At 36.1% G+C, this 27,753-nt stretch overlaps 1 protein-coding gene across 2 annotated transcripts; it reads left to right on the top strand.

Moving 5' to 3' along the window:
- The first annotated feature begins 396 nt into the window (after positions 1-396).
- LOC112743110 (BEACH domain-containing protein C2) lies at positions 397-26,265 on the top strand. 2 transcript variants are annotated; one of them, XM_029292259.2, is made up of 32 exons: positions 397-657; positions 2,260-4,308; positions 5,423-6,206; positions 8,158-8,850; positions 9,208-9,342; positions 9,945-10,049; positions 10,440-10,553; positions 11,159-11,235; positions 13,391-13,472; positions 13,663-13,986; positions 14,591-15,156; positions 16,380-16,464; positions 16,550-16,744; positions 17,049-17,594; positions 17,670-17,813; positions 18,102-18,560; positions 18,880-19,025; positions 19,357-19,426; positions 19,826-19,909; positions 20,068-20,124; positions 20,214-20,282; positions 20,371-20,457; positions 20,547-20,663; positions 21,666-21,815; positions 21,963-22,047; positions 22,132-22,252; positions 22,348-22,444; positions 22,714-22,827; positions 23,577-23,943; positions 24,179-24,963; positions 25,275-25,397; positions 25,762-26,265. In XM_029292259.2, exons 3-32 carry the CDS (start codon positions 6,180-6,182, stop codon positions 25,837-25,839), a joined length of 6,102 nt encoding a protein of 2,033 aa, XP_029148092.1. In that variant the 5' UTR covers positions 397-657; positions 2,260-4,308; positions 5,423-6,179; the 3' UTR covers positions 25,840-26,265. The 2 variants fall into 2 exon arrangements, with proteins under 2 accessions (XP_029148092.1, XP_072070918.1); XM_072214817.1 differs by lacking the exon at positions 397-657 and having other exon boundaries at positions 4,109-4,308; positions 11,187-11,235.
- Positions 26,266-27,753: the final 1,488 nt, after the last annotated feature.

Genomic DNA, 27,753 nt, shown 5'->3' with positions numbered 1-27,753 from the left:
AATTCATATGAAATATAAAGAATGTTAGAACCATTAATCTAGAAACCGTACAAGGAGGTTTGGTTATTTTAAAGTATTTTTCTCCATATAAAAAAAAGCCATTATTTTCAATATAAGATTAAACTGAAAACATTTCTTTAATCACCCAAGAGATTATCTAATAGAAAAATTATAAATATTCTTATATATTTATTAACATTAACTCTTGAGACATGTTATACGTTCATAACTAAAGTGGATTGATTACTGATTAGTACTGAATTTATTTAAAAAAAATTTACACCCGAAGAAAAATAAAAGCCGATTGCTACTGAACCGGTACTACCGCGGTTTGGCCGGACCGGCGCAGAGAACATCGGGCTTTGATGGTAAGGGGAAAAATGGTGACTGTATAGCAAAAGACCCGACATGAATCACCACACGCGAATATAGCTTAGCTGCCTCCAAACACTCAACGACATCACCAACCTCCATATCCCGTTGATTCTTACACACTCTTCTTTCTTTCTTTTTCTTTTGTTCTAACTTCGCCTTTTCCTTCTCCGATTTTCTCTTACTTTCTCTCACTCATTTTCTCCGCCATTTACATTTTTCCACTCATCAAATCTCGTATCGGTGTTTCCGCGATTCAATCACTGAGCTGGAACATTCTAAAAGGTACATCCGATTCCGATTAGTATTTTTTTTCCTATACTGTTTTTTTTTTTCGCAAGTTCATTTTACTTCTTCAGCAATGGCGTTTTTGTTACGATCTGTGTGCATTTTCAATTTCTCTCTCACTCCCGATTGAGTCGCGCGTTGAAAAATGCACGCCACGTTCCGCGGAGATCGTGGTCTTTTACTTATCCAACACGTTTCGGTTACTTAGATTTTTTGTCGTTTTGACAAGATCCAGAACTTGTCAACGCATTTTTACCGAAAAAGGAAAACGGAAGTTATATTGGATGAGCCGGAACACATTTGAACATGACCGTTGGTTACATTAATGTTTAGTTCCGTGTCTATTAGAATTACTGACTAAATGCTTGGAGTTCATTTGCTTGCTCTAACAACGTGTCATTTTGTTTTTGATCTTAAGTTCATGCTGTTATTATTCAAGCTTAGGAGTAAAGCACTTCAGATTTCTACTAAGGACTTCTACTAAAGCATGACTTACTTGGATTACATGAGTACATGACCTTTTTCTTTTAATTTTTAAATGTTATATTGTTGAGATCACAAATCCTTATGTTAAGTGGAATAAATAAAATTTCAAACGTTTGATAGCTCATGAGTCATTTGTCTGTGAGGAAAATCAAAGTCCTGTAGTGGTTCCCCTTTCCTAGTTCCTTTGTGTTTGCCAGTTAGGATCTTGGATGGGGTGGTATTGGATCAGAGAAGAAATGGAAGAGAAGATTTTCATCATCAAAGAATGAAGTATAAACAGAGCTATATATAATAGCTTTTAGTTACCAAACTAACCACCTAACTCTACCATCCAGCTTTCCAAAAACCCCAACTAACAATAACTAATTTAACCAATCCTGAAATATCTACTTCCATAATAGATGGGAGAGAAGGACATGGTCAAAGAATATGAACCAGAGCAAAGAAATAAGAAAACAGAGAGAAATGAATTCTGAGAAACTTTGTCTATGAACTTATCAATGAATTGGACATGTATGACTTCTTATATAGAGAAAGCCAGGTGCGGAAAAGTGAAACTACAACAAGTGTGACTTAGCTTAACTCCTCTGATCACTTAGGATAGTGACAACTAACTGTTTCCAACAACATCCTTTCTGTTTCTGTGAGAAAGCTTTATCCGATGTGGGATTTTCTGATAGCTCTGAGAAATGGCTTCATGAATAAAGTGGTGTCTATTCCACGCTTCAGGCCTTCCCTTCCCTTCTTCCTATATCTCCAAGATATTCAGTCAAAAACACACCCTTAGGATTTATATGCATAGTGTTTCATTTTATATGCTGATATAATATATGTCTTTTATTGGCTTTTTTTTAAACTACTATTTTTTTTTTAAATTTATGGTTGACTTTTTAATTTATAAATTGTGTTTCTAGGTTGAATGCATGTAGTTTATTTTTTAACGTGGCATACCATATGGCTGCTTTAATTGGAGCGAATCTTAAATGTTCTATTTGTAGATCTCTTTTTCTTTCTTTTTATTTTTTTAATAGAGTAATTGGCAGCTGTCCACCTAGTGGGGCAGGGCTCATTGTTCTATAGGATTCATTTATTTTATAATTTAATTACTTGCAGGTAGTTTGGCTTTTGTAATTTGAATGAATACCTTTTAGCTTCATCAGAATTGCATAATGGAAGATGAGGAAGAACTGAAAGAGGTGAAATTGTCTGGTAATGGATTACATCCTCACGAAAGTAGTAGATAGTGGTGAAAAAGAGTTTGTTGATAGTCTTGATCAGGAAAATGTGATTGCTACCCATAGTATTAAGGTTGATGATGTAGATGGAAGGGTAGGCTTGCAAGGTCAAAGTACCGTTTCTGCACCCACATTAATGGATGAGGACCAGTTTGAGGAAGTGTCTTTGAAAGATCAAGACAAGAGTAATGAGTACCAGGATTCAAACCAATTACCAGATTTTGATAATGCACATAACCTATTGGTGGAAATGTGGAGGAGTCTAAATCTTCATCTGGGACGTACTCGATAGAGCATGATTCCTCCCCTGTTGTTGAAATGCAACGTGATAATATTCCTTATAGTCCTGGGTCAGATGGGCAGTCTAGCCCAACAATTAGCTTTGATTCTAGTACTGTTAATTCTCCACCAAAGCCTAAGCAAAAACATGCTAAACCAAATGTATCTCCAGAACTGCTGCATTTAGTTGATTCTGCTATTATGGGAAAACCTGAAGGTGTGGATAAGCTGAAAAATATTGCAAGTGGCTCAGAAGTGTTTGGGACTGGTGAAGAAACGGAAAATGTGGCTTTCTTAATAGTGGATTCGCTTCTTGCAGCCATGGGTGGCGTTGAAAGTTTTGAGGAGGATGAAGATAATAACCCTCCTAGTGTTATGCTGAACTCCCGGGCTGCCATTGTTGCAGGTGAACTTATTCCTTGCCTTCCTTATGTAGGTGATTCTGGTGATTTTATGTCACCTAGGACACGGATGGTTCGGGGACTACTTGCCATATTACGGGCTTGCACAAGAAACCGGGCAATGTGCTCAATGGCTGGTCTGTTAGGAGTGTTGTTGAGAACCGCAGAAAACATTTTTACTGTGGATGCTGGCTTAAATGGACGGATGAGGTGGGATGGAACACCTTTGTGCCACTGCATGCAATACTTGGCTGGTCATTCTCTTAGTGTTATTGATCTTCATAGTTGGCTTCAAATCATTACAAAAACACTTGACACAATGTGGGCACCACGATTAATGCTTGCTTTGGAGAAAGCAGCTAGTGGAAAGGAGTCAAGAGGACCGGCTTGCACGTTTGAATTTGATGGTGAAAGTTCTGGTTTACTTGGTCCAGGCGAGAGCCGTTGGCCATTTATCAATGGTTATGCTTTTTCAACATGGATTTACATTGAATCGTTTGCCGACACATTAAATACGGCTACTGTTGCTGCTGCAATTGCTGCAGCTGCGGCGGCTAAGTCAGGTAAATCATCAGCTATGTCAGCCGCTGCTGCGGCTAGTGCACTTGCTGGTGAGGGTACAGCACACATGCCACGTCTATTCAGTTTTTTAACTGGTGATAACCAGGGTATAGAGGCTTATTTTCATGCTCAATTTTTGGTTGTTGAAACTGCTAGTGGAAGGGGAAAGAAATCATCCTTGCACTTTACCTATGCATTCAAACCACAATGCTGGTACTTCATTGGTCTTGAACATATAGGCAAGCAGGGTATTCTCGGGAAAACAGAAAGTGAAGTTAGGTTATATGTGGATGGATCTTTATATGAAAGTCGTCCTTTTGAGTTTCCTCGAATTTCAAACCTCTTGCATTTTGCTGCATAGGAACTAACCCTCCTCCTACCATGGCTGGGTTGCAACGGCGCCGTCGTCAGTGCCCTTTGTTTGCTGAGATGGGCCCTGTTACATCTTCAAGGAACCTATTGGCTCAGAAAGAATGGCACGCCTAGCTTCTAGGGGAGGGGATATAGTGCCTTCTTTTGGTAATGCAGCTGGTTTACCCTGGCTAGCAACAAACGCCCATGTGCAGAGCAGGGCAGAGGAAAGTGCTCTTTTGGATTCAGAAATGGAGGTTGCATTCACCTGCTCTATCATCCTAGTTTGCTTAGTGGGCGCTTCTGTCCTGATGCTTCACCTTCTGGTGCTGCAGGTTAGATAATTTGTTTCCGTAGTTCTTCTTTGATAGTATGTGACATTTTATAGGCTGCATAAGTGCATATGATTTCAATGCTGAAGCCCCTTATACATGATGAATAAGCTTCAGAGGTTTAGTCTGTAGATTTATCGGATGGAAATTAAAATTGTTTCAACATTTTTGGTATGGAATTTGTGAGCACCATAATTTTTGTTCTTTCTCATGTCTGTTTTGTTTGATTCCTTTTAAGCATGATGCTTTCTACTGTAGTTCTTGTCTCTTGTTTTTCATCTCTGATCTGAAAGTTTCTTCTTTTTAGTATAAAAAGTTGAATTACTGTTGAAATATGTTGACATATATTGTTGTTAGATAGCAGTTAGTAGTTTAGGTGGTGCATTTATGGAGAGTAGTTTAGTAGATGCTCTACATTTATCAGTGTCCTCCCTATATATGTGGGTATTTTCTCTTTTAACAACACAATTCCAAAGCTTCCTAAACAAGAGTAATATATTATCTTTCTCTCTTTGTCTAGTTACTTTATCATTTCCACTAAGTAACCATGAATCTTAACAATTACAATTCCAATTCCATTTGGGGTTTTGCCCCTAGGGAGGTAATGCAACCTTGTTTTCATACAGTGATTGATAGCTGTGGAAATACAAAAAGCTTACGATGAATATTAATAAGTAAAATTGAAGGAAGACAGGTATAGAATCTTAAAAGATACTTATTCTTAATTGGATCATTCATTATAAAGCTGTGTCTTGTGATGATGTTATTTGTTGTTATTTGTTAAATATTTGATTGCATTCAGTCAGCTTTAATTTTATAAATACACAATACATTAGCAAAGTAGTAGCTTTTATCTACTTTGTTTCTTACCGCTATATTGTCTTAGTTTTCCTAGGATGTAAGCCTATTCTTACGGTCAAAGATGGTGCTCCTCATTTCTTATGACTATAAGATATGGTACAAACAACCATTTGTTGGATCACAATGGTTCTCTTCATCTCTCCATGGTGTTTAATCATCGTACATTTATTGTCTCAAAATCTCTATCATGTTTCAATTTGTGCACAGTTTGCTGCATGATTTTGTAGTCTTCTAATGGATCCTCACCATTTTCCAGGAATGCTTCGACGTCCAGCCGAGGTTCTTGGGCAAGTTCATGTTGCTACTCGAATGCGACCTGTCGATGCCTTGTGGGCAATGGCCTATGGTGGTCCCTTGTCTTTGCTTCCCTTGACAATAAGCAATGTACATGAGGATACATTGGAGCCTCAGCCAGGGAAGTCTCCCCCTTCTTTAGCCACTGCATCTCTTGCTGCCCCAATATTTCGAATTATATCTGTGGCTATCCAATATCCAAGGAACAATGAGGAATTGTCTCGTAGCAGAGGGCCTGAGATTCTTTCAAAAATTTGAATTATCTTCTCCAAATCTTATCTTCGCTTGATGGTAGAAAGCATGATGGTGTTGAAGATGAGGAACTTGTTGCTGCTGTTGTCTCCGTTTGTCAATCCCCAAAGATCAACCATACACTTAAAGTTCAGCTGTTCACTACGCTACTTTTAGACTTACAAATTTGGAGTTTGTGCAGTTATGGTATACAAAAGAAGCTTCTATCATCACTTGCAGACATGGTTTTCACTGAGTCATCAGTAATGAGAGATGCAAATGCCATTCAAATGCTTCTTGATGGCTGCAGAAGATGTTATTGGACTGTTTCTGAAATTAATCATTGAATACTTTCTCTCTGACTGGGGCAGCGCGTCCCGTGGGTGAAATTAATGCTTTGGTTGATGAGCTCTTGTGGTAATTGAACTATTAATTGTGCAGCATCACCTTCGTTGGCCTCGGATGATGTCCGATGTTTACTTGGGTTTATGATTGAGTGTCCGCAACCTAATCAGGTAAAGTAGAGTGATCAGATGTCATTATTCCTGTAATTTTTGGTTGGGAAATAAGTTATTATTATACTTGTCTAGAATGCTAAAAATGCAGTACGTATGTATATTGCAAAATTCATTATTTTTATGATAGAATAGTCAAGTTGTTTATTTTTTGTTTAATTCTTGCCTGGTAACTTATTTTGTATTGTCAAATTTTCACATGATAACTTGTTTAATATTGAATTGAATGTTGAGTGAGTGGAAAGCTAATGGCCTGTTTGGTTTGTGAAACCTTTTCTGTTTTCATAACTTTGTGAATAAAAAAGGTGAAGATAGTGAAACAATAAACTCCTATTTTCAATGTTTTCTGTTTTCTCTTCACAAATTTATAAAACGCAGAAAATACTTTTCCTTGTCTTAATGATATCCAGAATAGAAAAAAACAATTAGATACACAATATTTCTTTTATTTTTGATAGGTGTGACTTCTGTTTGGTATTCTGTCAATGTTTTTGCTTTACTTGGAGTTTTGATGAGTTTGAGGCTCTGTTTTGTTTCTTTGTTTGGTAGGGCTTTGGTTTTTCTGTTTTTTATTGAGAATTTTTTGTCCTTATATTCTCTATCTTTTGGTAAATTCTTATTTTAATATTAAGAAACTTAAAAAAATCTTTTTTCTTTTTCTGTTTTTTTGGGGTGTATTGGTTATCAATGATAATAAACATGAAACCATTTCATAAGTTTCCTACTCAAGCTTTGGAGAAGGTTAATGAAATGGCATGAAATTACAGATTGGTCTTGAGTTAATTGCTACTACCATTTTTCTTAATAGAAGTTTAGGTCAATGGTTTACACAATTTCTACACTAGGAGTGGTGTGTTAGAGATGTGATAAAAATAATGTCTTTTACCTGATAGTTTAAACTTTTTGGAAGAAAATATTATGTCAATTACTTTCAATCAGAGACTTTGAGCTGTGCAATTCTCATGTATGGCATGTTAAGGTTGCTTCCTGGTGTTTTTGGTCATGGGATGGGTACTGGTCTCTAATTGAAAACTCAATAGTGGTGGAGCCATGCCCGGGATTGCCTTTTATATGCCATGATAATCCCCGGAATTGGGCTACCTTTCATGGTTCAAAGCTTTTATGACTAAAAAGGTCTAGAGTTTGGTTCTTTTTGTGCGTCTTCTAGATAAAGATAAAATTTCAACATAAGGCATAAATAGACCTATGAATAATTCACATTTCAAGTCCAAAAGAGGCTCTTGTGTGAGTGCACATGTTAAAAGTATAACCATGCATATGCTTCTACATGATAAGATTTTAATAGAGATCATTCATGAATGTCTCTATTGGAATGCTAACGCTTGGTTTGGTAAAACTTTTTGAAGAGGCACCTCGTTTTGTATTGCAGCTTTTAAAAGTTAGGGGTGCTTTTGGAAGCACCTAAGGAGGAGCTATTCAAAGTTGACTTGTACTTATCAAAATTAAAAATCTAATATTACCTTATATATTAATAAATATCCAAATTTACTCTTATATTTATATCTATTATGGTTTTTTTAAATTTAAAAACTATTCTACCAAACACAATTGTTGTTGCTAGTGCTTATTGTAAGCTATTTTTAGTTTGATTTATCAAACATAGATATTACAACATTTAAAAAGCTATCTTTCAAAAGCCGGCTTTGATAAGCTACTTTCAAAAGGTAAAAGTGTTACCGAACCAAGCCTAAGTACCTGAGGTAGCTCCAGCTTGACAATACTCTATTCTGCTGTGTGTGGGATTAGGTTGCGAATTTGTGATAGGTTGAATGCAAATAAGCCAATTCCTCTGGCTTCTTAGGTTGTGATATTATTGAGTTTCGAAAAGATCTTCTGTGAACACATAATGATTTTGTTCAATTTCACTTTTGGAATAATTATGAAACCAAAATTATATTTACTGGAAAATTCTGTTCACTTCATTTTCCAGGTTGCTAGGGTGTTGCATCTCTTCTACAGGCTGGTTGTCCAGCCAAACACTTCTAGAGCTCACACATTTGCAGAAGCATTCTTGGCATGTGGTGGGCTTGAAACTCTTCTTGTTATTCTCCAAAGTGAAGCCAAAGCTGGAGATGGTGGTCTCATAGGAACATCATCAAAGAACCCTGAAATTCAAAAAACAGAGATTAGTGTTGAGATTGCAGAAGAAAGTCAGGAAGAGGGAGCAGTGGAGGACAACAAAAGTGAGACCACCTTAAAAGATGATGACCAAGGTTCTCATTCTGTTGATGGTGGCAATGGTCCTAATAATGGTTATAGTGACAATAGAAAGATGACATTTACTGCTGAAATTCCTTCTGTCAAGAATTTAGGAGGAATAGGTTTATCAATTAGTGCAGATAGTGCCAGAAAAAATGTGTACAATGTTGATAAAAGTGATGGCATTGTTGTCAGAATTATAGGTCTCTTAGGAGCTTTAGTAGCTTCAGGACATCTGAGATTTGGTTCCCGTGCTGCGCCTGATACAACAACCAACCTTTTGGGTATTGGACTCCATGATGGAGGTGGTACCATGTTTGAAGATAAGGTTTCTCTTCTACTTTATGCTCTACAGAAGGCTTTTCAAGCGGCACCCAATAGGCTAATGACCAACAATGTGTACACAGCTCTGTTGGCTGCCTCGGTATGCATCAATTCTTGCACCAAATCTTCATTTTCCAATGGAAGCACAGTCGTGTTGACTATTCCCATACTGTTGTGGAAAGGGAAATTAACTTCCTTTTACTTATAACTAAAGTTTTGTCTGCCATGTGACATTGCCGTTCTCTTGTTGATGCAAGACAATTCCTCATTTTTTGCCAATAACTTTTTACAAGTTTGCAATTTGACCATAGAAGAAGACAAAATAGAAAAAATATATAAGACTTCTAGGTTCTTTGAATGTGTATCAAGGAAACCCTTTGAAAAATGCTATTAATGGTTCAATTTGCTTAGCTTACATGTTATATTTCTTTTGACCTTCCTTTTCTTTCAATTTCAGATCAATGCCTCTTCATCAGAAGATGGTCTAAATTTCTATGATTCGGGTCATCGCTTTGAGCACCCACAACTTCTACTGGTGCTTCTGCGATCACTCCCATTTGCTGCTAGGTCACTGCAGAGCAGGGCTCTACAGGTATTAGGTTAATAGAATTCATTCTGGATTATTTTTCTTAATTTGTTGAATTGTCTGCAAATTAATGTGTCTTTGCATTTGCTCGGTTTGTGTATTTTTGGTTTATTTTTATTATGTTGTTAGACTTGATATCAATTGTGAAACACCAAGACCCTTTCTTAATGCCACTTTAGTGTATAATCTTGTGTTTTCTCTCACAAGCTGCTGAGGTGGGCCAAACTAAACTATGACAGAATTGCTTGTTGTAACTTATCACCTACGTGGTTTTTTCCTCTTATTTTAAGTAGTTATTCCTTGCAGTTTTGCGCCTCATTTTTTAATTTGTTCCTGATTTATGAGTTATGACTGGTCCTATGAGAGTAGTTCTTTTCTATTTTTTTCTTTTTTTGTTTGTTTGTTTTTTTTATCACCTGGATGTTGTCACTTTGATGTTGTGTTAGAGTTACTGTTATGAATGTCCATGTATTTGCCACAATCCTTATAGAACCCATTCCCAGATAGTTTTAGAGGCAATAAAAGCTTCCAATTATGCATATAGTTTCCAATAAATATCTTGGTTTATACTGTGTAGTTTTGAGCTTCTTGTTTGTATCTGGTTTCAGGATCTTCTATTTTTGGCTTGCAGTCATCATGAAAATAGAGTCAGTTTGACAAACATGGAGGAATGGCCTGAGTGGATTCTTGAAGTGCTGATCTCAAACTATGAGGTAATCAAACAATAACAGATTTATTCAATAATTCAAACCCCACTCCCCCTCCCCCTCCCTTTCTCTTCTGTTGCCTTCCTTTTTCCCTTCTTTATAATTTTGTTCCTGTCATGTTTTTACTTTCTTTCCTTGTTAGCAACTCTTAGCAATGACTTGTGAACAGGAAGTTTAATGGAGTCTGATAATATTTCTATTAAAGAACAAAGGTTCAAAGGGAAAAGTAGTTGGTTACTAATTGGGGAGTGGGATGCAAAAAGTCATTCGTGCTTTGCGAAGAACTTTAACATAGAACATTGCATGTGCGTGTTCATGGGTGTGATACAAATCCATGCCAACTCATTGTGTAAATGTGTTGTGGGGTTAACTTTTCTAAAATATTTTGATTGACAGATGGGTCCAAGCAAACTTTCTGATTCAACAAGCATTGGAGACATAGAAGACCTTATACACAATTTCCTTAGTATCATGCTGGAGCACTCAATGCGTGAAAAGGATGGATGGAAGGTTGATATTTGTTTGCATTGTTGAATTTTTATGTGGCCTCCTCTTATGTTGCTGCAAATTCTTGCCAATTATGCTCTTTCATGATGTTACTGTTCACAACCCACATTCACAATAAGTTTGTTTGCCTGTTTTCATGTTAATTGATGTGTTAATCATTGCTTTTTTGGCCGGGCTTGTAAATGTTGAACATCAATATGGTTTGAACTTGCAAAGAAATTGTAATCAGTTTCTTATGTGCTTCAGTTTCCATAAGGCTTGCTTATGTAGGAAAGAAACCTTCCTGCTCGAGGGTGGGTGGGGATCTTGTGGTTATCCTCTAAACTCATGGCCTTTAGAGTAAAACAATGTCTCTGAATATCAATATATATTTTAAAATGTTTTTTTTGTAATGTTTCATTTATCAAACACTTCAGCTTATTAATGGGAAGTGAGTTTTAACCTGAAATTTTAAATGGAGCAAGCAAGCATCAGCTGACTGCTGAAGTTTTTTGGAATCTGCACCATCAGTCTGCTGGAATTTTACTTAATTGGTGCATTTTGTTTGAATTTTGTTTGATTTACATTGTCAGGTTTATTCATAATGCTTAGCATTGCTGATTGTCTAGGAAATTGAAGCGACAATTCATTGTGCAGAATGGCTTTCTATTGTTGGTGGATCCAGCATAGGAGAACACCGAATAAGGTATCCCTTTTTTTGTTGGAGATTTTTTCCTTCTCAATTGTGCTATGATGTTATTATGGAAGTTCATAGCTTTTTAGGATGTAAACATTTGTTAAATACTAATATTCACTGGTTGTTATCTAATGCTACCAGATTAACCTTTCACGAGACTTAGTTCTTGTTGAAAGTATGCGAATTTATTCAGTATTGTGATTAGTAGTTGTAGGTAGTTGTGGGATATTTATTGTAAATAGCTGATATATTTTGTTTTATATTGGGGCCTGAGTAATGGTAGTTAGAAGTAGTTAATACAATCATTTCCCCTTCTACATCTCTTCCTATCTCTGATATTATTCTTTCCCAAAAAATTTAACAGCTTCTAACATGATATGAAAACATCTATGACAAACTGGTTAGGTGTTGGAATCTCAGCCACCCCATTCTTCCTCACAAATTACTGATTTTCATTACAATTGGTTTGACTTGGCAATGAGCATGCTTTAAGCAATTAAGCCTGAAACAGGATATTGGGATGGTTTATAAAGGAGTGCTGGGGTTGAAAAATATAACATAAACTCCATACACAACTAGCAAGGCAAGTTAGGGTTGCTGGAGTTGGAAAGAGTAGTAAGGAAAAACTTGGAGAGCAACTTAAAATGAAGCCAAGTCTTGCATATACCTCAGCCATGGAGAATTTCTCACCAGTAAGACACATCAGTTAGATATAGATATCATTATAGGTATGATTCATGATGGGAGGTTAGTGGGAAACGCACCTTGACAGTATTTTCTGGCAGTTCTATACAGAACCTAACAACAAAAGGCAAAAGTTTCTGACATTTCTAACAGTAAACAGAGGTGTTGTTGATGTGGAAGGTGACAGGAAACAGGCTGGAAATGTGCAATTGACTATGGTAGTTGAAGTGACAATTGGTGGGTAGCCATCACGTGCTAGATAGTGGGAAGCGTGTGTTTAGATTAGCCAAAGTTTGGAGCCACTAATAAGGCCATGTAGAAAGGCAGTCAGAGCTGTGACTTTGATTTGAAGCAGATGGTGAGATGATTTGATGGTTTGGTTCCAGGCTGGAAATGTCAGAAGAGTGCTCTACAACAACAAAAGTGGTGATTTGAAGGAGAAAAAGGGTGGGAGAGATGACAGTTTAGTGATGTTAATGATTTACTACCAATATGAAGTGAATTTGGTGGAAGAAAATTCGTAGTTTTGTTGGTCTGAAATCCTCAAAGTGCACTGAATAATAGATTTCCTACTTGCTCTTGAGGAGGAGCTTAGTGATGGAGTAGCATGAGTTTGACTGAATTGCATCAGTCATTATGCCTGAGTGTGCTTGATGTTTTCGCATATGAAGAAATATCTGAGTGTGCTATGATTCCTGTTGCTCAATGCCATGGTTCTGATCAATTGCTGTTATGATTCCAACTGTTCTTAATTCTGTTAAGAACCACAGTCCAAACAAATGTTTCCTAACTTGGAGAGTGCTTTAGGATTCTAAACTGAAATAAGTTTTACAAGAGAGGACCACTGAAGGATGTTCTTAAGGATTGGAAAGATAGTTATGATCAATTGAAGGAAGAAGAGACACTAATTCAATAACCTCTCTTTGCAAAATTTAAAGAAAATGGAAATTCTAGAAGTGTTTATCCTGATTATATATATATATATATATAAAGAATGAACTAATTGGGGCATTATGCCAAAAAGATAGGTGGAGATATGAGGAAAATCTTCCAAATCAGCAATTCCAGCTCAAATATATAGGCGGAGATATGAGGAAATTCTTCTAAATCAGCAATTCCAGCTCAAATATGTTCCCATTACTTTCCAAATGCAAAGACAAGGGAAAAAAGTTATTTATTTTCCATTTTTTACCAGAATAAATTACATTCAGTGCTATGTATTATAATGAATATACGGTTTGAATAATACTCCATTTCATTGCTCAGCTGCAATGTATTCCTCTCTCTTGTTGTCTCATGGTCTTAGTGTGGGGTTATATGAAAAACATTATAAAGAAATTTGAGGAAGACTTTTATGTAGTCTTTCACTACCTAACCCTTCCCTTTTCTTGACTGAGTTTCCAGTGAAAGTTGCCACCATTGCTTTTGCTTTGTGTCATTTATATAATGATTAATTTCTTGATTATTTTCTGTCTTGAAGACGTGAAGAATCATTGCCTATATTTAAGAGGAGGCTCTTGGGGGGCTTGCTGGACTTTGCTGCTAGAGAACTGCAGGTTCAGGTATTACTTTTTCATCTTTCTTGTAAAAAGTTTTCTGCATTATAGGCTTTGCCATGGTTGAGTTGTTCTTTCTGATATTCTCCTCCCAATCCCCTTTCTTTCTTTTTTTTTTTTTTGGGGGGGGGGGGGGTTCTTATGGCTGAAGTGTCAATGAAAAACAGCAGTAATGTCTACATTCTGTTCCTTGCAGACTCAAGTTATTGCTGCTGCTGCTGCTGGAGTTGCTGCCGAGGGTTTATCACCTAGAGATGCTAAGGCGGAGGCTGAGAGTGCTGCCCAACTTTCTGTAGCCTTAGTAGAGAATGCTATTGTGATACTCATGCTTGTTGAGGATCACCTACGGTTACAGAGCAGACAATCTTCTTCCCGTGCTGTAGCTGGTTCTCCATCCTCCGTTTCTCATACTTATCCAACCAATAATCGCTCAATTTCACTATCAACAATTGAAGAATCATCAGAAATGATGGAAGATGGCAGATCCTTATCTAGTGGCTCTGCGGGAGTCCCTCTAGATGTATGCGTGTTATGTCAGAAATAAATATGAATCTGTTGCATTTATATCATGCATCTCAAATACTGTTTCTATTATTACTCCAAACCTTGCAATGGTGATATGCTGTCCTCATGCCATCTTGATTTCCTATGTATCACACAACTTCATACCATTTTTTATACCTAAATGAAGGGGAGCCTTGGAGCAATGGTTGAGTTGTCTCCGTGTAACCTCAAGGTCATGGGTTCAAGCCGTGGAAGCAGGAAGCAGCCACTGATATGTAATTATCAGGCTAGGCTGTCTATATTACACCCTTTGGGTGAGGCCTTTTCTCAGACCTTGCGTTAACGCGGGATGCTTGTGCACTAGGCTGCCCCTTTTTTTTTATTATTTTTATACCTAAATACTTTTCTCAGCTTTATCCTTAATATCCAACTTCAGCATTTGTTCTATTTAAGAAACATGTAAAGCTTTTTATTTTTGTTTCTTGATTTCTTCTTTGATTGGCTTGTTAATCAGTTTCATTCTTGTTATTGTAAACTTTTTGGTCTTGCTCATTTTCGTTTTTGTTTAAAGTCTTGCCTACTTCTATATTATTTAAACTCATTTTGTCTAGAACTTTTAGGTCCTTTCTTCAATGGCTGATGAAAGTGGCCAGATCCCTCCTTCAGTGATGGAAAGGCTTGCTGCTGCATCAGCAGCTGAGCCTTACGAATCTGTTTCTAGTGCTTTTGTGTCATATGGGTCCTGTTCTAAGGATTTAGCTGATGGCTGGAAATATAGGAGTCGATTATGGTATGGTGTTGGACTTCCACCAAATACAGTTCCATTTGGTGGTGGTGGGAGTGGATGGGACTTTTGGAAGTCTGCCTTAGAGAAAGATGCCAACGGCAATTGGCTTGAGCTTCCTTTGGTGAAGAAATCCGTGGCAATGCTCCAAGCATTATTGCTAGATGAGTCTGGGCTGGGTGGTGGTCTTGGTATTGGTGGAGGATCAGGTACTGGAATGGGAGGGATGGCTGCACTATACCAGCTTTTAGACAGCGACCAACCATTCTTGTGCATGCTTCGAATGGTTCTTCTTTCAATGAGAGAAGATGATGATGGAGAAGATCATATGCTGATAATGAATCCAAGTATTGCGGATCCAGTGTCTGAAGGAAGAAAATCACGCTCAGAACTTTTGTGGAGGTAAAACATCCCATTCATTCGATCATTGGTTGTCCATTTTTTAACCCATTAGTGAAGAATCATCATTGGCATAGATTGGATCTTTTCTTGAAGAAGTTTCACACAAGGTCCAGCTACATTGATGCTAACTTGCTTTCCATTCCTCATTTTCCCTGTAGTTAGCAGCACTTAATTTCTACTTTCATCACCTCCGTCTATGTCCTTTTTTTTTTTCCATTGCATTTTTCTTAATTTCATAAACCAAAGAATTGGAATGGAAAAATCTTAGATGCAATACCCCCTGCCCCCTTTGTGGGACTTAAATCATGTGGGTTGGTTGGGTCACTTATATATGACCTGGATGCAAGGTTCTATTGGGACCCAAAAAATAACCCGATGGGTTGGGCCACAGTGAATTCAGCCAGCATGCTAGGAGTACGACATATTGCACAGCTTAGTCCAGAACATAGCATAGGTTCTGACTTGAAACAAACAAATATTGCTCATCCTCATTAGACTAATAATATCACATTTCCTATGACTAGATAGATGCAATGTATTCATTGCATCTGCACTCAGTCTTTCTCTCATCTGAGTCCATCTTCTGGTTAGATCTTACAACATTTTGAAACAGCTGATCTTTTATATCTTTTTTTCTTTCTCCACACATGACTGATACAGAAGTTTGCTTTCTTGACTCCCTCATTCATACTTCATTATAGAACGGGAACTCCTAGTCTGGATTTTACTTGTATGGTCAACTCTAGAAATTACTTTGAGTTCTGATGACCATTCAAAGTCGGATAAAGCTCTAATTTTGACAACCTATGCATGATTGAATAATCAAGTTTCACTGTTTTACTCTGATAATGGATATTGCTTTTCAAAAGAGTTTCTTTAGCTGATATGCTGAGTGGATGGGCTAAACTTTTCCCATGTAGTTCTAGTTTTCCATTCTTCATTATGGAGGAGGATCCCCACCTTCTAAATTCCTTATAATTTGGCACTCATCATCTTAATTACTCTTTTTAATTGAAAGATAAACTCTTTTGTTTCTTTGTCTTTGAGTCTGGAATACACATAATGAAGTGATAAAGTTATAGAAAAATGTTAATTGCTATTTTTCTTTATTTGTTTTTGCATTATTTGTACAATTGATTATAAAGTTTCAAAATTATATCTCGTACAAACTGATGGTAGTTTAAATAAGCTTAATCTTGTCTATTTATTTCTAATTTGAACAGTGTTCTCTCTCCTGTTCTCAACATGCCAATATCTGATTCGAAGAGACAGAGAGTCTTGGTGGCATCTTGCGTGCTTTATTCAGAGGTCTGTGTTTCAGCTTGTCATTTTTTTTTTGTGTCTTTTTCGTGTGTATAATCACTTTTGTTTCCATGGTACAACATCTGGTCAGGTATACCATGCTGTCAGCAGTGACAGAAAACCTCTTCGTAAAAAGTACCTTGAGGCTATTTTACCACCATTTGTTGCTGTGTTAAGGAGGTGGCGACCCATTTTAGCTGGTATACATGAGCTTGCTACTGCTGATGGTTTGAATCCTCTTATGGAAGACGGTCGTGCATTGGCTGCTGATTCCCTGCCAATTGAGGTACTCTAATCTATATTTGCATGTATATACCTTCTTTATTTACAGGGTTTAGTGAGGATTGTCTCTCTGGGGGATAAAAGAAGAATATCATTAAGATGGGTAAAAGAATGTTACAACATTGGAGGATAAGAGATCCCCCAAAGAATAACAAAATATACCAAAGATCAGGGAAGCTTAGCTTTTGAATCTCTCAACATGTCCAAGAGAAATTTTTACTTTTGAATCCTAATCTTTTCTCTTTGTCATTGGCTTGACTGTTTTTTACTATAAAAGAATTTAGATACACATTCGATGCTTCTTTCAGGCAGCTCTTGCTATGATATCCCCAGCCTGGGCAGCTGCTTTTGCTTCTCCACCTGCTGCAATGGCATTAGCTATGGTTGCAGCTGGTACTTCAGGTGGTGAAAGCCAAGCTCCTACATCTGCTTCCCATCTTAGGCGTGATACCTCAATGCTGGAACGGAAACAGAATAAGCTCAATACGTTTGCAAGCTTTCAGAAACCTGCAGAAGTCCCTAATAAGACACCACCCCTTCCGAAGGACAAGGCTTCTGCAAAAGCTGCTGCTTTGGCAGCTGCTCGTGATCTTGAACGATTTGCAAAGATTGGTTCTGGTAGAGGTCTTAGTGCTGTTGCAATGGCTACATCTGCACAGCGGAGGAGTGCTAGTGATATGGAACGGGTTAAGAGGTGGAATATTTCTGAAGCAATGGGAGTTGCCTGGATGGAATGTTTGCAACCAGTTGATACAAAGTCAGTGTATGGGAAAGATTTTAATGCTTTTGCATATAAATATATTGCTGTTCTTGTTGCCAGTTTGGCCCTAGCAAGGAACATGCAACGTTCTGAGGTTTGTTTGCTAATTGTTCCTATTGTATTCATACTATTATGAGAAACAACATTCAATATCTCCTGGTTTTTTCAGACTGACAGGCATGCTCATGTTGCTGTAATTGCTCGGCATCGAATCACAACTGGAGTCCGTGCATGGCGCAAACTTATTCACCATTTACTTGAAACAAAGAGTCTTTTTGGGCCTTCTGCAGATCACTTATGCAATCCACCTCGTGTATGTCATGAATTTATGATAACAGTTCTTTGTACTTTCATTACGGATCTTATGTTCTCATCCATTTCTGGCCATAAATTCTTGCTTTGATAGTATCATGACAATGCTAATTTAGGGAAATTGCCCTCCATTGGTTGTTGTCTGCTCACTGGTGCTTATACTTGGAATGGCCAACTTATATACATATGCTAATACTGAAAGTTTAAAACTATTAAACTTAACAAAACATGATCAAATATTGAAAACCTAAGTTGAATTCATTATGCTATTTATTCTATAATTTCCTAGGTTTTCTGGAAGCTAGATTTCATGGAAAGTTCATCCAGGATGAAAAGATGTTTGCGGAGGAATTACCAAGGGTCTGATCATTTAGGATCTGCGGCCAATTATGATGATTCTGCTGAGGAGAGAAATGAGCAGAACACACCAATGTTGTCATCAGAAGCATTCTCACCAGAGACCGTCAATGAATATGAAGAACAAGGAGAAATAGACAATTTGGATGCTAGGGTTAATGATATTGAAGAGAAAGGAGAAAATGAGACTAGGTTTTCTGAATCTGCAGAGAAGAGTGTGCAGTTATCTTTAGAATCTAGTTGTACACAACTTGCAAGTGATGAACACATTGTGCATAGTTCTTCAGCCATTGCACCTGGGTATGTTCCCAGTGAGCTTGATGAAAGAATTGTTCTTGAGCTGCCATCATCAATGGTACGGCCACTCAAAGTCGTACGGGGAATTTTTCAAGTAAGTCTATGGGCCTAGTGTAACTACTTACAATAATATTTTATGTGCTGTTTTTAGTTATACATGTGAATGCCTCCCAGGTGTTGGAATTTCCTGGTTATATTGATGATGTGAAATTGTAAATGTTGTAGTGTTTGGTATAAATCATTACAAGTGTGATCTTACTGAGTTGGATGAGTGGCATACAAGAAAAGCAAAGTTGTATGAAAACTTTTGCTCTAATTTTATATTGCAGGAAAGGTGTATGGTTAAATTTTAATTGTTTTTGCTTAGGTATGGTAATTTTTTGCTGATATTGTACACTGCTCTCTAATTGTAGATAACCAGTAAGAGGATAAATTTTATAATTGATAGCAGTGAGAGCAGAACCACAAAGGACTCTGTAGATTCCAGTTCTGAGGTGGGAGACCAAGAAAAGGATCGTAGTTGGTTAATGTCATCCCTTCATCAAATCTATAGTCGGAGGTGAGCTCATTTTCTGGATTCTTTATCATCTATTCAGGCCATTATACTTTTGTGTTCCCATTTGAAGTATGACTTATATGTTGTGTTGTTGACCGTGCATTTATGTGGCCGATATTTGTTTGAGCCTGTGGGAATATTGTAGTTAAGAAAGAATTGAGTGTTTCTCTCTTGTATAGTAGTGTCTTCCCTTGCTAAGCTACAAGGAAAAATTCTGCTTCTGCCTTGTCGGTTTTATCAATGACCAAAGTTATTTTTCATATTCTTTGGACATTCGTTATGGGAAACACAAATGCATGATTCGGTGATTTATAGGTTTTGATTCCTATTGCAGGTACCTCCTTAGAAGAAGTGCTTTGGAGTTATTTATGGTGGATCGTTCAAACTTCTTCTTTGACTTTGGGGTATTCCTTCTTAAGTGTGCCACTTTATTTCGTTTCATTTTTCCTCCACCTCCCAGGGGTTGTTCCTTTAGCCTGTACTTGATACTCTATAATGATATAATCATTTATTGTAACATTGTTCACTTGTAGTCTTCCAATTATTAAGTGGATGCTCAGAAATATTTCTATTTCTTGATTACAATCCTCAGGCAGTCATGCAGAAGCCTTGAAGCATGGATAAAGAACAGACATGTTTCTAGATTTTTTTGTTGTCTTTTTCCCCTCACCTCCTACCCCTCCCTCCCCCCCCCCCCCCCCAACTTTATTTGGGGAAGTGGTTAATGTCTCAAAAGCTTGGTCGATGATCCCCTGATGGTTTTATTATTCTCTTTGACATTCACTGCTTGTTTTTCCTTTCAGAGTAGCGAAGGGCGAAAAAATGCTTATCGAGCAATTGTTCAAGCGCGACCTCCACACTTAAACAATATATATCTGGCAACTCAGGTAATAGCATTTCTATTAGTTTGCATTCTTGAAGTTCAAATCTTTGGTTTCGAGAGAAATTTTGAATTGGTGTTGATGTGATCCTTTTTTTTTTATTGTCACGATCATTTTTATTATTTTTTGGGGGTTTATATTGTTGTGATACCTTCTCATTGCAGAGGCCTGAACAACTTTTAAAAAGAATTCAACTTATGGAGCGCTGGGCTAGATGGGAGGTAGGGGTTAATTCGTTATAGATAGCATGTGTATATTATAATATCTTACCATTGCTTGTGGACATGACTTTTATACTTCTCTTGCACAGATCAGCAATTTTGAATATCTAATGCAACTCAATACACTGGCTGGGCGTAGTTATAATGATATTACCCAGGTAATCATTTCTTCTTAATTTGTTTCTTTATTTAAGCAAATAATGTGTCATGATGTTGTTCATTTATCATCTTACCTGTTTTTGGCAGTATCCGGTCTTCCCATGGATTCTTTCTGATTACAATTCAGAGAGCTTGGATCTTTCTAACCCTTCTTCTTATCGCGATCTTTCAAAGGTGTTATATCCTGAATATTGCTTCAATCAATGGTGGCAGAAATATTTATTTCTCTCATTCTCATAATAAAAGCTTTTAATGTCATGCAGCCTATTGGGGCACTGAACCCAGAGCGTCTGGAGAGATTTCAAGAGAGATATGCTAGCTTTGATGATCCGGTTATTCCAAAATTCCATTATGGATCACACTACTCGAGTGCAGGAACTGTGGGTACCACCTTTTTTTTTCTTTCCAAATGGCAACATAACAATGACTTTCTAGTTGGTCATACTTAGATATAGTTAAATAGATGCCTTTTCTCTCTCATTCTGAGGGCCTATGTGATGTAAGACAATATATGCACAGGTTTTAACCAGTTCACCTGTTTCTGTGGGAAAGTAATGGTGCCATACACAAATTGGTTTTTTATTATGGCTTACTAAAGGTAGGAGTAGTTTGCATTCACTTGGTTCGAAATAGAAGCTTTCTGGGTTCTATGAACGGCAACTGCAAAATTTGGACTTTAAGGGTGTGTTTACGAGTTCCTATTGTTAGTAATTAAGAGTACATATTATGATATATTTATCACATCTTCGCATATCATATAGTATCTCCTAGGATTAGTTTTGATGTTTTTTCATTTTCTATGATTCTTTCCTTATTTGATAGGATTAGGCATTTTATATTATTAGAGGATTCAATGTTCCTCTTGTAACACACCACAATATACTCATATCAGTATTGTCATATTATCTATATTGTACCTTTTTTTTCCTCTCCTACCTAAAACCCACAATCTCAACAGATTTTGGAGAAGGGGGGAAGGGAAGGGATTGAAGGGTAAGACTTTGTCTATTTCACACTTCAAGCAGTTCTTTTCCCCTCTCTTTCCCTAAAAAATCATAGATCGCAAACATACCTTTAAGTGAAAGGGTTATAGGGCATCGTTCGATCAAGAATCAATGTGAATTTCAATAGAATTTGTTTATGCTGATTGCGAAATATTGTATATTAGGGGAAAAGCCGAAGACCTTGGAAAATTGAAACGAGAAAAAGAATCTTAACAGAAGCTCCACATATATTCCCAGATATAGGCTTGCTAATTACAAGTCAATAAGGAAAAGTTGACACTTAAGAAAGTTATTTCCCTTATGTAGATGTAGTTATCTAGCATGAATATTTTAGTTGCTGATCTTGAAGGCACTAACGTTTATTATATACTTTTGCAGGTTCTGTATTATCTTGTTAGGGTTGAACCATTCACTACCCTTGCAATTCAACTGCAAGGTGGAAAGTTTGACCATGCAGATCGGATGTTTTCTGATATTTCTGCTACTTGGAATGGAGTTCTAGAGGACATGAGCGATGTGAAGGAATTGGTATGAAAATGATTAGTTAATATGCTAGTGTACATTAAGTAGCTTCTTTCTGTTTGCCTTAGACTTTAATGTTTTTTTCTAATATTAAATTCTTTTCATGGTTTTACAAAAATGTTATCATAAGCAATTTTTCATTTAAACTCTTAGGTTCCTGAGCTATTTTACCTCCCTGAGGTCCTTACAAATGAAAATTCAATTGATTTCGGCACAACACAGTTGGGAGAAAAGCTTGGTAAGATTTTCTACAGCTGCTTTTTTGTACGATTACATTGTATACTGCAAATGCTTATCATGGCTAATAACTTCTCAATGTCAGATACTGTAAGGCTTCCTGCCTGGGCTGAGTCTCCAATTGATTTTATTCATAAGCATCGGATGGCTTTGGAGAGCGAGTATGTATCTGCTCATTTGCATGAGTGGATTGACCTCATATTTGGGTAAGTTTCTAATATGCACATAAGGTGTCCCTTCTCCAATTAGTTTTTTTTTTTAATAATTTGTACCGGTATCATCAATGAGTTTGAATATGCAGGTATAAACAACGGGGCAAGGAAGCTGTTACAGCAAATAATGTTTTCTTTTATATTACCTATGAAGGGACAGTGGATATTGATAAAATCTCTGATCCTGTATGTCTCCTTTTCCTATCGATAATTTCTATTCAATTCCTATATGCAGAGTTATCTCAACAATTTTTTTATGAACTTTAATCAATGAATTGAATTTTGTATTAACCATTGAAAATTTGAAATTCCATTTCCCTGTTTATTCATCTTCTGTGACCATAACTTCTGTCATTGTTGCTCCTTTTTAAATGATTTATTGTCACAACGTCTTGTGATTATTTATCTTAATGTTTTTGTAGCTTATTGTTTTCTATTGTACTTGAAAATTATAGGTACAACAACGAGCCACACAAGATCAGATTAGATACTTTGGACAAACGCCATCGCAACTCCTGACTGTTCCTCACTTGAAGAAAATGCCATTAGCAGAAGTTTTGCATTTGCAGGTAACTGCTGGTTATTTAAACGGCTTTTATTGATAAAAATTCGTAAAATTACATCTTGAATGAGTACCCTCTGTGCATGACTGTGCTTTCCTCCCTTTTTATTGTTTCTTATATGTATATATATGCTTTCCTTTTGCCTTCTATAACCAGTAACCAGTATTACTTCGAATGTGGAAAAAATCATTATAATTGGTATTCTTTCCAATGACTTGCACCATAAAAAATTGTAATTAGAGCTCTCTTGAAACATTAATAGGAGTGATAATGATGGTGATTTCCAGTGACTGAGTGGCTCTTTGAAGGCTCACAAATGGTTTTTAAATCTAAAGAAATAATCCTTAATGCTATTGATTGAGCCAGCTCAATATGCAATGCATATTCCTGGATCATCTCTGATATATCAAGCTGCATTCCACATCTTATAAACACTTGTTCTATTCTTCCCTAAAAGGCAGTCACTTATAGCTTTTTGAGGAAACTTGTTGATTGCTCAAGGTATTGCAGCCTATCAAATCTAGCTGAGCTTTCTCTTTTGGGTGACAATATAGAATATTTATTGCCACTAATCTTTGAAAAGCTGTGAGCAATATTTCTCATGAGTCTGACTGTTATTGCTTACTTGCGCTAAAACTTCTATAATAATGTTGTTTGAGATACCCTTCAATTGCTTCATGTTATTGTTCCCTCTGATTGTTGATGGTAAGTGCAAGTGATTTTGCTCATACTGCCTACCTTTCTTTCTGTATTAGACAATATTCCGCAACCCAAAAGAAGTCAAACCATACGCTGTTCCATCACCTGACCGGTGCAATCTTCCTGCGGCTGCCATTCATGCATCTTCAGATACAGTTGTGGTTGTTGACATGAACGCACCAGCTGCTCATGTTGCACAACACAAGTGGCAACCAAATACTCCTGACGGCCAGGGTACTCCTTTCCTCTTTCAACATGCGAAAACAACATCAAGCTCCAGTGGTGGTACATTTATGCGCATGTTCAAAGCGCCAGCTGCATCTGGTGAAGAGTGGCAATTCCCTCAAGCAGTGGCATTCTCTGCATCTGGAATTAGAAGTCAAGCTATCGTGTCAATAACATGCGACAAAGAAATCATTACTGGTAAATATAGAAGAACTAAAATTGTTCGGATCAAGTTTATAATCACTAGGTGTGTCTGGTTAGGACTTAGGAAGCAAAATGTGTGTGTGTGTGTGTGTGTGTGTGTGTGTGTGTGAGAGAGAGAGAGAGAGAGAGAGTATATTCACATTATGAAATTTTACCCTCATCACCTTTTATTGGTGTTGCCTATATTTTGTATTTTACATCTAATTTTGAAAATTTGGATGCTTATTAGGTGGGCATGCTGATAATAGTATCAGACTAATATCCTCAGACAGCGCTAAAACCTTAGAAACAGCTTATTCACATTGTGCTCCTGTGACTTGCGTCAGTCTTTCGCCAGATAGCAACTACTTGGTGACAGGATCCCGGGATACAACAGTATTACTCTGGAGATTACATAGAGTACTTGTGTCTAACCCAGGTGTCATATCAGAACATTCTCCCAGGACTGGTAAACCATCTTCAACCAGTAGTGGTTCATCATCAATCTTGACAGAAAAGGATCGGAGGCGTCGTATTGAGGGTCCTATACATGTGCTTCGGGGGCATCGGAGTGAAATACTTAGTTGTTGTGTTAATTCAGATATTGGAATAGTTGTTTCATGCTCCCATTCATCAGGTGTTCTCCTGCACTCTGTAAGAAGGGGACGTCTAATGAGAAGGCTGGATGGTGTGCAGGCCCATGTTGTCTGCCTTTCCTCTGAAGGGATTGTGATGACTTGGAATGAGTCACAGCATACTCTTAGTACCTTTACTCTCAATGGTGCTCCGATCGCAAACACACAGTTATCTTACTTTTGCAGTGTCAGTTGCCTAGAAATTTCTGTGGATGGTAGGAGTGCCTTGATGGGAATAAATTCTCTACCAAATGGGGGATCCTATAATAACAGCCTGAATTTGCAGTTGACTAAGTCGGGAATTGTCGATTTTGATTTAGAATCGGAAGAAACAAATGAAAGGAACAGAATTGATGTTCCATCACCATCAATATGTTTCCTAGATATGCACACCCTGCAGGTACAGGATTAAGATATCAGTGATAATTCTTAAATTTATTGTGCGTCAACCTGTTACATTTTATTCCTTGTTTTCATGCACCATGGGAAAGTTTTCATCAGGAATAACCAACTGTCAAATTAGCATGCTTTATTTCTTGTTATTGGCAGATTAACATAGAACACATGAATATTTGAATTTTCAGAGTAAACAATCCGCTTCTAATAAATCCTAGTGAATACTCTTATTGATGTGGAATTATTCTGTCGGTATTCATATACATTGCTATTTCACCAAACTGTCACTCAACGCCAATGTCATGTTTCTTCTAGGTATTTCATGTGTTGAAGTTGGAAGAAGGACAGGATCTCACAGCTGTGGCACTAAACAAGGATAACACAAATCTTCTAGTTTCAACTTCAAATAAACAATTGATAATCTTCACTGACCCAGCTGTAAGTTAAATCTTTCTTGATAAGTATCTTCGTCAAATAACAGTCTTCTGATTCTTATAAAGTTGTACTGAATATATTATGCCTGCGGTTTCATAGTTTCTTGAAAACTAATCATGATTGCACGTTATTTAGAGTGATATCAATGATCACATTGTTTTTCTTTCACTTTCTAGAAGTTACACATTGTTTACCAACTTCTGAAAACTTAAACTATTTCCTTATCAACTATAAGTTGTTCAGTTGTTCCGTTTAGACAACCTTCAATTGTTTTCAAATAACAATTATGTTACCAATAACATGTTTGATTGTTCTCCAATGCCTGCACGATTTGATGGGTTTTGACATTGCTGCTTATTGTTTGCAGTTAAGCTTGAAAGTGGTCGATCAAATGCTCAAGCTTGGCTGGGAAGGAGATGGGCTTCGGCCTCTTATAAATTCATAGCTTTTAGGATACACACCATTCGATTACAGATCTAAACAATATGAATTAGGAAAATTAGGTTGACGTTATGATACTCCTTTTTGTTCGTTGGTTTGCATCCCTATTGTTCATATATCTGTAAAATATGTATAACATCCAATTGATACCACAAGTTTTAGGTTCTTAGATTTAGTTGAGGTTCTTTGCTATTATTACAGCTGTGCTGAAGCGTTGGATATTGGACAAGCTTCTGAGTTGTGACTTGAGGTTTGAGCCATTAATTTTTGTTCCCAATTTTTTAATTAAAGAGAATGAAGCTATAATAGAGATATTCTTTCTTGTAACGCCGCTGTTGTTTTGAGACAGAAACATTGCTGAGGTTGAGTCTTCAAAATTCTTTAGGAGATTGAGATAACTACAATTCAATTCATCATCTTGTTTGATTTCCTTTTTTTTGGTCTGATTGTTTTTTTCTCGATTATCTCCTCTCTAATTACAGGTAAGTTAACCGATAAGCGTTTATAATGAGATTGGAGCTTGAGGGGTTACATAGCTAGTTAGGTCCTACTCTGCTCATATGACTTGTTATTTGACCAAAATGCTTTAGAAAATTGTGCGCGCGCGCGCCTGTGTATTTTGGTTTCCCAAGGGGTTGATTTAAGTTGGGTTCTGAGGGGAATAAAGGTTAAAAATGCTATGTGAATATTAAAATTAGTTATTATGTATTTATGTATAAATATATGTATAATTTTGTATAATTTAACTTATTTTAATATGTATTTTGTATTTTAATGTATATTCAACTTTGATAACTAATTTTGGTATACGGTTAATATAATTGATAAAGATTTGCAATGAAAAAGATCAAATTTTAACACTGTTGATCGACTATGTGTGTTTGGACTACAGTTTATAAATGGGTATAAAATTGATTTTAATGAAAAATAAGTTTGTGTTAAAATGATTTATATTTGGCAATTTTTATATCAAAATTGATTATAGTAAAATAAATATTGTTTGAATTATACTACTCAAAATTATTAAAATAGACGCCAACCTAAATAATTTTTATATATTATCTTATCATTTTAATTTAGATATTTGAATAGATCTTATTAATTAATTTTATAATAAAATTAATATTTATATGCTAAAATAAAAATAACATATAAAAATTAGCAATATATATTCTTAATTAAAACTAACAAAATATAAATTTTAGAGAGTACTAAGAATAATAAAAAAAATTAAATATTTACTTTGGTAGTAATTGAAATAAATAAAAAAAATTTTGATCATATTTTTTTATATAGTATATTTTTAGTATTCTTAGTATTTTTTTTAGTATGTTATAATTTATTATTATTATTATTATTATTATTATTATTATTATTATTATAATTAATTTTTTATTTAATTTACTTTATCTAATAGGATCAATAAATCATATAAAAAGATAATAAAAAATAATACAAAAAATCACAATTATAAGAATGTATAATGTCAAATAAATAATAGAAAAAGAGAATTTATATAAACAAAAATAATAAGAATTTCATAAATAATACAATAATATGCATAAAGGATAAAATTAGTAAAAAGTAAATAAAGATTGAATATTAACAACGGTTAACATAAGTTATATATAGAAATGTCAATTAGAAGGTTTGGTTATTTATGTATATAACAATCTGTCATATATATTTTTGGTAGGAATAAATTAGGATAACAAATCAAGCGGTTATATTAAGAAAAGATTTGCTGTGATTTGTTGATTAGAATGTGTATATATATATATATATATATATGAAAGTTTGTATCAAAGAGAAAACATGCCGATTACCATTATTTATTAGAATGTATATATATATATATATATGAAACATCATCGGAGACAAACCACACTCCTCAGGAGGAGACGAGAAGAAGACTCAC

This window comes from Arachis hypogaea, chromosome 14 (genome assembly GCF_003086295.3).
Source record: "Arachis hypogaea cultivar Tifrunner chromosome 14, arahy.Tifrunner.gnm2.J5K5, whole genome shotgun sequence".
Classification (NCBI taxonomy): Eukaryota; Viridiplantae; Streptophyta; class Magnoliopsida; order Fabales; family Fabaceae; genus Arachis; species Arachis hypogaea.
This window is presented reverse-complemented; position numbering and strand designations above follow the sequence as displayed.

Coding starts and splice junctions, on each gene's coding strand:
- LOC112743110 (XM_029292259.2), top strand. CDS start 6,180: ATGATTGAGTGTCCGCAACCTAATCAG. Junction 9,343..9,944: donor TGCAGAGCAGGGCTCTACAG/GTATTAGGTTAA, acceptor ATCTGGTTTCAG/GATCTTCTATTTTTGGCTTG. Junction 18,561..18,879: donor TCGTACGGGGAATTTTTCAA/GTAAGTCTATGG, acceptor CTCTAATTGTAG/ATAACCAGTAAGAGGATAAA.